The 10,661-nt window shown below is 43.2% G+C and overlaps 1 protein-coding gene across 1 annotated transcript; it reads left to right on the forward strand.

The window, feature by feature from the left end:
* Positions 1-1,123: 1,123 nt before the first annotated feature.
* On the forward strand, positions 1,124-10,661 carry EAPP (E2F associated phosphoprotein). The gene is made up of 6 exons (XM_066632061.1): positions 1,124-1,242; positions 2,354-2,535; positions 3,661-3,750; positions 4,628-4,751; positions 6,829-6,954; positions 9,152-10,661. The coding sequence occupies exons 1-6, from the start codon at positions 1,169-1,171 to the stop codon at positions 9,423-9,425; spliced, it is 870 nt and encodes a 289-aa protein (XP_066488158.1). The 5' UTR covers positions 1,124-1,168; the 3' UTR covers positions 9,426-10,661.

A 10,661-nucleotide genomic window follows, 5' to 3' on the forward strand; every position in this document is an offset into this window, starting at 1 on the left:
CCTGCAAGGCTTCCTGGGAATTGTAGTTAAGAACATAAGAACAGCCCCACTGGATCAGGCCACAGGCCCATCTAGTCCAGCTTCCTGTATCTCACAGCAGCCCATCAAATGCCCCAGGGAGCACACCAGATAACAAGAGACCTGCAAGGCCTCCTGGGAATTGTAGTTAAGAACATAAGAACAGCCCCACTGGATCAGGCCATAGGCCCATCTAGTCCAGCTTCCTGTATCTCACAGCAGCCCACCAAATGCCCAGGGAGCACACCAGATAACAAGAGACCTGCAAGGCCTCCTGGGAATTGTAGTTAAGAACATCAGAACAGCCCCACTGGATCAGGCCATAGGCCCATCTAGTCCAGCTTCCTGTATCTCACAGCAGCCCACCAAATGGCCCAGGCAGCGCATAGTCTCCTTGTAATTAAAAAATTACAATAATAATTTTATTTATGCAATAATAAATTACTACTCTATGAATAAATTTAATGGCAAGTAATATAGTGTTTAAATTAACCACATGCAATTCATATACAGGAATGGTTTTAGCCTTCATTGTGTCACGTCCTACATTTTTCTTGGCTGTTCTACATTTTGGAGGGCCTGGTCCTCTCTCGCTGTTACGACTTCTGGTCTTCCTGTATGCATGTCTACTCAGAAGCATGTCCCATTATAGTCAATGAGGTTTACTCCCAGGAGTAGGACTCCCTGTGGATAGGACTGCAGCCTCAGAGCCCCATCCTATGCAGGTCTACTCAGAAGCAAGTCCCCTTATAGCCAATGGGGTTACTGTGAAGTAAGTGTGGACAAGATCTCAGCCTCAGAGCCCAATTCTAGGCAGGTCTACTCAGAGGTAAGTCCCATTATAGTCAATGGGGCCTACTCCCAGGTAAGTGTGGACAGGATAGCAGCCTCAGAACCCATCCTGCGCAGGTCTACTCAGAGGCAAGTCCCCTTATAGCCAGCGGCCAGTGCAGAGAAGACCCCGCCCCAGCAGCTCTGCGCGGACCAGCCCCGAGGGCGGAACCAGCCGCGCTCAGCCCGCGTCTCCGCACGGCGCACTTTGGATGTGGCGCACGGTAGTGCTTAACCGGAAGCGGAAGTGGGGGACACTTCCGGTCTGACCGAGGGGGGTGGGGGGAGCCTGGTGCTTGAGTGTTCCAGGAGCGGGGCGATGAGCCGCTTGCGGGAGGAGGACGATCCCTACGTGGTCGAGGAGCCCAGCGACGAGGAGCCGGCGCAGAGCAGGTGGGCCGGGCAGGCCGCTGGAGGGCTGGGCTGGGCTCCTGGCCCTGCTTGGGGCCTCTAGCTGCCTCCCCTCGCGGCTCTGCACCTAAAGGACTCTGCAGTCCTGGCAGCTGCTGTGGGTGGGGAGGCAGGTGAGGCAGAGCCTCCCCACGGGAGTCCTTCGAAAAGTGCCGCTGCCCTGTGGGGCCCCCAAGCACCCTTCCCTGCCTCCCCCATTTCCCCACCAGAGTCTTTCAAAAACCACCACTGCGTGTGAGACGTGCAGGCACACACAACTCACTCACTCACAGAGCACGGAGAGCACAGTGTGCATGGGTTGTGAGTGCTTGCGCACCTCACAGTGCGGGCGGCACTTTTCAAAGCACTCCGGTGGAGAGGCCCTGCCTCACCTGCCTCCCCGCCTGTGTCATGCCTCTGTTTCCCCACCAGAGTTCTTCAGGAAGCGCCACCGCCACCTGAGGTGTGTAAGCACTCAGAACCTATGCGCGCTCTGTGCTCTGTGAGTGGGTTTTGTGTGCTCGCACGTCTCACACGCAGTGGCACTTTTTGAAGGACACTGGTGGGGAAACGGGCATGAAGCAGTGAGGCAGAGCCTTCCCACCAGAGTTCTTTGAAAAGTGCGGCCGCCACTGTATGAGGTGTGCAAGCACACACAACCCATGCGCTTAAGCATGCTGAACTCTGTTTGATTGTGACCTTTGTATCTAAGTGAGGCATTCAGTTATCGTCCTTTCACACCACATCTTCTTTCCCTGGCGGCTGTCTTCTGAATTCCCCCAGAAACATTTTCTTTCTTCCAACAGCTTTCCTGTAGCCCTGCTGCTCCTGTTTTATCTTGCCGTGGGCTCCTCACTGCCTATGCCTTACCTCCGCTTTTGTGTCTCTGGATGATTAGTGTACAGGCTTTTGTTGCTGCTACAGAATTAATAACACTACTCCTTTGCAATTAAAATTTCTCTTAATGGTTGCTACTCCTTTGCAATTAAAATTTCCCTTAATTGTTGTGGGGTGTGTTTATGTAATAAAATCTTCAAACGTTTTTGTTCTGTCACTGATAAGGTTATTGCTTTTGTCCTTGCATAACACTCTTTCATATTTCATTGCCTTTTAGCTCTGAAGATGAAGTGGACGTGCTTTTACACGGCACCCCTGAGCAGAAGCGCAAACTGATTCGGGAGTGTCTGACTGGTGAAAGTGAATCTTCCAGTGAAGATGAATTCCAAAAGGAAATGGAAGCGGAACTAGACTGCACCATGAAAAATATGGAGGGCAAGTGGAAGTCCCAGCTTGAAGGTAAGCAGTGCGATAAAATGGTAAAATACAGATAAAGTGGTAAAAATATCAATACGGAACCCCACAAGGTGTCCGAAAGTAATCAGACATGAGAGCCACTGTTGCCATACGATTAAATAAATAAATAAATAAAAGAGCCCACTGTGTTACTTGTGAACATGGTCTAGGTAGGTAAGATTCTAAAGGTTACTAATTTGTTAAAAATCAAAAAGAAATTAAACAAAACAAAAAGAAAAGGAATAAAACAAAAATGGGAAAAAAAGACAAGCAGGCTGAAGGAAAATGCCAGAACTTGACTAGATGGAAACAAAGACAAGCTTCACCAAATTATGTATAGTGGCTCTTAATGACCAGCAGTTTGGGGGCTCCTCAAGAACAAAACACACAAAACCCCCAATGCCTAATGAAACAATGAGGTGAGACTTGCAGGTAGCTTGGACTAAAAAGAGCAACAAACAAAATTTTAATTCCCAAAAACATTCAGCTAAAAATACAGTCCCCTTTGCTAACTACCTACATTATCCCAGGAATTCTGGTCCCTGCACTTACATGCCAGGGAGTTAAAGCTGACCAGATTAAGGAAAAAATAGGCAAGAAGTGGGGACTGGGAAGGGTGTTCATCACACAAGCTGATCCTCTTCCCTTTCTCTTCCTAGCTAGAGTTAGAATAAATCACAGTTCCCCAGATGCCTACATAATTGGAAACTGCAGTTTGCTGAAAAGGGAGAGTAGATGCTTTCACACTCCCTCTCTTGCAAGCAAGCCTGAGGATCATTCACAAATAATCTAAGCTAAGGCTTAATCAGGTCTGTGTCTTTCACCTCCACTCTTGTTAAGTTCTATACAGCTGCTCTGAGGTCTCTGAAGAACTGAAATTGATTTCTGTCCAACACTGTATATACAAAACAGGGATCAAATGTGTACACTTGTGCGCTGGTCAGAAATGGGTTAAAGAACAGTTTGCTAAACAGCCACTTAAAAATGAAATTGAAAGGTAGAACAAATTTTGCAGGCAACTTATAGGGGACTTTAAATCAGTGTGCCTTGGAGGGGATAGTCAAATGTCTGTTCCTTTTGTACCGCATCCCGAATGACTACGTATTTTGTGTCACATGTTGTTATAAGGTGGTACTTCTAGTGCTGGGACCGCAACCACTTCAAAGTACTATGACGACATTTATTTTGATTCTGATTCAGAGGATGAAGACAAAGTAGGTAAGTAATTGATTCTAATATTGCGCCTCCTTTCCACAGTGTAATATTAACTACTACAAAAATAGTAGAACAATTCAGGAGCTCTCAAAGGAGACTGATATCCTGAAATTTTAACTTTGCTGTATTTGGTTGTGAAATACAAATACAGGAATGGGCTGAACCATGTTTCAATTCAAATTTTCTAACTCTTTCGGCTGTGTTAAGCCAGTTAATTTAAATTTGTGATGAATGCATTTAGAGTGGATGTGGCTGTTTTTGTGATTGCAACTACATGCCTTCATTCTTCCAGATAGATTTTCATCATTGGCAATATATTATTTCTGCACACTGTGTCATCTCCCCACCATGCTATTCAAAATGGCAGAGCTGATTTGCATTAGAAGTCATTGCACAAGTAAAAATAATAATAATATGCTATTTATGTATCTATTATAATAAATAGAGTTGGATGGAATAAAATACACACATACAACATGACATTCATGAGTAGCGCAGAAAAGTTATTTGAAGTTCTGTTTATATACCTTGTAATTTACAAAAACACCCATGGGTCTTTTAACTCCTTTGAAAACAAACAGATGTTTTCAGCATATGCTTACATGAAGTTAACATCATCAGGTCTGTGTGATACAATATAGCATATCATATTTTCTACATACTATATAAATGGCACAATCTCAGAAATATGCAGTATTAATTTGGGGCAGAATTAGTTTTGCATACAGTTTGTTAGTTGTTCTAGCTGTCCAGGGAATGGTGTTCTTGGAACATAGATTACAGTGTCATGAGAGTAAAGGGTCAGGGGAATGATGTGGTAAGAATGTTGGTTGGGTGATATGTGGGTGGTATACTAACCATGTTTGTGTAAACTTGACAGTTGCACCAGAAAGTAAGACAAAAAGGAAACATCAAGAGCGCAGAATTCCAACCAATGATGAGTTGTTTTATGACCCAGAAGAAGATAATAGAGACCAAGAATGGATAGACAAGAAGAGAAGAAAGTAAGAAACCAAGTATTTATTCTGAATCATACTCAGTTTGCCATTTATTGTATAAAGTTGCTTGTGTTTCACACAGTGACTCCAGTCTGCTTCCGCTATTTATTGACGATACTAACTTGACTAGGTAAGACTAGACAGGGTATTTGCATTACAGCTGAGCTCAGAAATGCAATAAGAACTGCCCCACTGGATCAGGCCATAGGCCCATGTAGTCCAGCTTCCTGTATCTCACAGCGGCCCACCAAATGCCCCAGGGAGCACACCAGAGAACAGGAGACCTGCATCCTGGTGCCCTCCCTTGCATCTGGCATTCTGACATAGCCCATTTCTAAAATCAGGAGGTTGCACATGCACATCATGGCTTGTAACCCATAATGGATTTTTCCTCCAGAAACTTGTCCAATTCCCTTTTAAAGGCATCCAGGCCAGATGCCATCACCACATCCTGTGGTAGGGAGTTCCACAGACCAGCCACACGCCGAGTAAAGAAATATTTTCTTTTGTCTGTTCTAACTATCCTAACACCCAATTTTAGTGGATGTCCTTTGGTTCTGGTGTTATGTGAGAGTGTAAAGAGCATCTCTCGATCCACTTTATCCTTCCCATGCATAATTTTGTATGTCTCAATCATGTCCCCCCTCAGGCACCTCTTTTCTAGGCTGAAGAGGCCCAAACGCTATAGCCTTTCCTCATAAGGAAGGTGCCCCAGCCCAGCAATCATCTTAGTCACTCTCTTTTGCACCTTTTCCATCTCCACTATGTCCTTTTTGAGATGTGGCGACCAGAACTGGACGCAATACTCCAGGTGTGGCCTTACCATAGATTTGTACAACAGCATTATAATATTAGCCGTTTTGTTCTCAATATCTTTTCTAATTATCCCAAGCATAGAATTGGCCTTCTTTACTGCCACCGCACATTGGGTCGACACTTTCATCAAACTGTCCACCACCACCCCAAGATCTATCACAGACAGCTCAGAACCCATCAGCCTATATGTGAAGTTTTGATTTTTTGCCCCAATGTGCATGACCTTACACTTACTGACATTGAAACGCATCTGCCATTTTGCTGCCCAGTCTCCCAGTTTGGAGAGATCCTTCTGGAGCTCTTCTGGAGCACAATCACTTCTGGTCTTCACCACTCAAAAGTTTGGTGTTGTCTGCAAACTTAGCCACCTCACTGCTCAACCCTATCTCCAAATGATTAAAATGAGACCCTGTCTCTTAAAATGCTTTGAGTCCAACCTTCAGGAGGGATAAGAAAGTATTAGACGTTTGATCATTTGTCTTACTAAATATGTATGGAGTAGTGCTCCATACAGCTCTAGTAAACTGTGAAGTTTATGCTTTTCATTTTCTTTCCAAATCTCCATTTCTTAAAGAGCCAAACTTAAACAAGGGAGGCACTGGGGGCATTTCACTGATTACACATCAGAGAGGAGGTTATAAGGTCATTTACCAGAGATATGAATAGAGAGACAGGAACAGTGAATTCTCTAGAATGCAATGGATGAAGAATGAGAATGGCAATGAACACAATTAGGGAGGTGGTGAGAGGACATCTGGACTGTCAACAGTGTCAGATATGATTTGTTTAGTAGCAGGGTTCATTTTATAAATCTAAAAGGTGGTTTCTGATAGGGTTTTGGGAACTGTGCTTTGGGGGCATCACTACATCATGTTGTATCACAGAATTGAGACTATTCTGAAGTACGTTGAGGGCAGGAAAAATTTCTGTGATACACATCCAGCATTATGTTTTTTGTTCCGCTCATGTGTCTTAAGCCCAAACTTCAACAGAGCTTCTTATTTTCATGAGTTTATTTAGAATAAGTAGTGATAAAATTCTTGTCTTGCTGCAACATTTACAGTTTTCATTATGCTGTTATCTGATGAGTTGTAATACTGTCACCCTCCTCCTCACACACCTCTCTCTAAAATTAATGGGATATATCACATACTTTCATTGCAGAAAAAGACTTTCTAGCAATGGAGCAAATAGTCCGCCTGCAAGTCACTCACGATAAAATTCCACTGGAGCATTTGCTTTTTCTGACTTGTAAACTACCTTGCAGGTACCACAATTTAAGAAGTGTTCGGTCGCAGCAGCAGCAGCAAGCCAAGCTTCCTGCCATTCCCAGTAGCGATGCTGTTTTGAACTGTCCTGCTTGCATGACCACGCTGTGCTTCGACTGCCAGAGGTAATGATCAATATGCTGGTATTTCAGCAGCCTGTGATTGTGTGCTCAACTGCCACTATTGACATAGTTCTCTCCAAAGGTGTCTTTCTGAAAACAGAAGAACTTCAGTTTGTGGAAAGAAGAAAGGAAGGGTGGTTTTTGCCCATTTCCTTCTATCCTATGTTTTCCAGATATCTGCTCCTAAGGTTTGGAGGAGCCTCCAGAACACTTTAGTGCATCCCCTTTTCTTTGTGGAAGTCCATCTTGGAACACAACCCCTTGTAATTTCAACTATCTCTGTTCAGCTTTTATGCTCTTGCACAGAGGCACTAGTCATAAAACAAGAGAGGAGGCTTATTGCTAACTGAGAGTACATGACGGGAGAGGGAAGCTTATAAATAACTGCTGCATTCACCAGTTGGTATAGTGGTCATTTATAATGAGGGAATGGGCGTTTTGCTTAGAAATGTATTTTTCAACAACTTTGTAGCACAGTGTTTCTCAAACTGTGAGTCGGGACCCACTAGGTGGGTCACGAGCCAATTTCAGGTGGGTTCACATTCATTTCAGTATTTTATTTTATATCAGACTTGATGCTACCATGGTGTGTGACTGCATTTGGGGAAATGTGACAGACCTGTACTTTTAACTACTACTACTATGGATGTAAACTTTAGTAGTTTAGTTTTAACTAAACTACTATGCATGTTCTTTTAACAATGTTAGTAAGTGGGACTTACTCCTGGGTAAGTGTGAATAGGATTGCAGCCTAGGCTTGTCAAGTTTCCTGCTTGATGATGTCACTTCTGGTCATGACATCATTTTCGGTGGGTCCTAACAGATTCTCATTCTAAAAAGTGGGTCCTGGTACTAAATCTGTGAGAACTGCTGTTCTGTTCTAGCAGATAAAAATAATGATTTCTTCTGCTGTGAAGACCACTTTTTGTTGTTTCTTCTCACTTTTAATAGCATCTTGGTTTTAAAGTGATTTCTTTATTGGAAAAAGGGGTTCCAATATATTGTAACAGTATAAGCAAAACTAAATTCAATGCTTCTGGCTTCTTGTTATGGTTCGAAGCTTGCCATGTTCTGTCATGATGGTGGTTCATGTAGGACCACAGAAACGAGGCTGCACTTTGAAAATGGAGGGGGAAACTGAATTGCAGAGACTAGAATAAAATAACTTTAAGAAGGAAGAGAGTGCCAGTGTAGACTTTTGACATTAAGTGAATATTGCTAGCTATGGTGCTAAATCCTGGAGTTGGGTGTGTCTGTTTCCCAATGACGGGGTTTCCCCTTTGAGATTTGGGCCCAATACGTTCCTCACCACGCCTCCCTGCTATCTCTGCCGCCTCCTTCCCTTCATCATCTAAACCAGTGGTTCTCAAACTGGTGGGTCACGACCCATCAGTTCATATAAAGCTTCCCCTGGTCTTTAAGGGGTGGGGAAAGAGGGAGGCGGCAACACAATTCCCAGGATTTCATCACTAAGGGGGGTGATGGGTGTGCTTTTACTTACTGTGGGCTTCTGCAAGCAGCAAGAGGTGTAGTTTGCAGGAAGTAGTTTGCGTGCTGTTTCTCAACATTCTAACACATGGGGAGCCCTGTGGAGGGCTTTCTGGCACTCCCTGCATTTTCTGCTGCTTGCAGAAGCCCACAGTCAATAAAAAACCCCTCCCCCCCAAAGACTTACCTGGGGAGTAACACTACCTAAAAGTTTGAGAACCACTGATCTCAAGGGAGGGCACCAGGATGTAGATCTCTTGTTTTCTGGTGTGCTCCCTGGGGCATTTGGTGGGCCGCTGTGAGATACAGGAAGCTGGACTACATGGGCCTATGGCCTGATTCAGCAGGGCTGTTCTTATGTTCTTATGATCTGAACCAGTGGAAGTGGTGGCAGAGATAGCTTTCAGGAAGGACACCGGGGCTCTGTAGGGAGACAAAGATATCCAGGGAAGTCAGGTATAACAACAGTTGATTTAAATAGGATTTCCCTATACAGAGGGAATCTACCTTGAATAGAAATTGCTGGGGACAAACAGGCAACAGCTGCTTTAATGTGCTGCAGTGTTCTTGCTGTATGGCCATACTTTTGCAGTTCAGGAAATCTTTCATCTCCTTTTTCTTCACTGGAAAGTTCAAGAATTGCAGGGTTACTAGTTTTCTACTATTTTATCTGTCAAAGGTGATTGTGTTTTTTCCATTCCCTTTTTTCTAGGCATGAATCATACAGAACTCAGTACAGAGCAATGTTTGTGATGAACTGCACTGTTATCAAAGACGAGATTTTGAAATACAAAGGCCCATTGAACAAGATGACAAAGAGAAGGCACAAGAAAATTAAACAGAATAGTGAATCCATTGCTGGCCTGGAACAACAGGAAGAAGAGATCTATCACCCAGTTAAATGTACTGAATGTTCAACGGAAGTAGCTGTCTTCGATAAGGATGAAGTTTTTCATTTTTTCAATGTTCTGGCCAGCCACTCTTAAAATGTAGACTTCATACTGTACTAAATTTTAAAAGCAGAGGATGTTTTCTATGTTTTCCTTTTTGGATCATATATTCCAAGATCCACTTTACTAATGTGGTGTAGAAATTGCTTCACTCAGTATTGGTAAAACAGCAGCTTTAATTTATGTATATAGCTCATGTTTTTTGAACAGTTACTTAGGTATATAATCTTGTTAAATAAAAATGTTCTCAGCTAGAAGGACATGAGAGCAGAATTCCATCTGCGTAGCAGCTAGCTAGCAGTCTTGGTGTGGGCTGTTTACCATGCAGCAGATGGGCTTTACTTTTTATAAATTAAACTCTGAAATCAAACTCTGTTCAAAATATTGGATTTGATTTTGTTCTGTTTTTCAGTCTAATTATTGGAAATGTAATGTATCTGTTACTTGCTTACAATTTTAGGTGGTCCCTTGGATGTACCTTGTTTATATTCTTTCCCTCTCAAAGAGACTATTGACTCATTGATAATTCCTGGATTTCCAAACTGAATTTATACATTGTTTCATTGTTAGTAATGATGTTGCTAGAGAACTACCAACTACCCTCTGTTTGTGAGCGATAATGTTCCCCTTTACATATGTTAAGTTTATGATTTAGTGGCAGAACTGTAGGGTTCTTGCCCAGGTGTGTGCTAATGACATCCATTAACACAATTAGTGTGTGTTAATCAACCTCCCATCTCCTATATGATTTCACACGTTTTTTGCTGTTGTTGAGCAGGAGATGCAAAATCTGGGCAAGACTGAAGTAACAACTTATCAGATCTTGTGAGTTACTATTAATTGATGGGATTTGGCCCCCACTGTTTGTTCATCTTTGTGATTGCTTTACTCTGATTTTTTTGTTTGTCATGCCAAACTCTGATTTCAACTCACAGGCTGCTGTTTGATGTTGACATAACAATGCTTAACATCTTGATGCCCTGGTCCAGGACTAATCTCTGCAGCTAGGAGGCTGCTATGCCTCCCTCCTAGGGAAAAGAGAGGCTCACTGAAATGGTACTGTACCAGTGCTTCATGTCTGCAATGGCTTCTCAATAACCTTTGGACACAACTCAAAATCCTGATTCTGCTGTATAAGCTTTTGAGGGTGCTTTGTATCCCCTCCCCTCAAAGACCATCTCTTCCCCCTCGCATCAAATGTGTTCCAGTATGCAAGAACACCTTTCTCATAGTGGCACCTGTATATAAAATAAAATCACATTTTTCTTCTCA

The sequence above is a fragment of the Tiliqua scincoides genome, chromosome 1 (genome assembly GCF_035046505.1).
Source record: "Tiliqua scincoides isolate rTilSci1 chromosome 1, rTilSci1.hap2, whole genome shotgun sequence".
Taxonomy (NCBI): Eukaryota; Metazoa; Chordata; class Lepidosauria; order Squamata; family Scincidae; genus Tiliqua; species Tiliqua scincoides.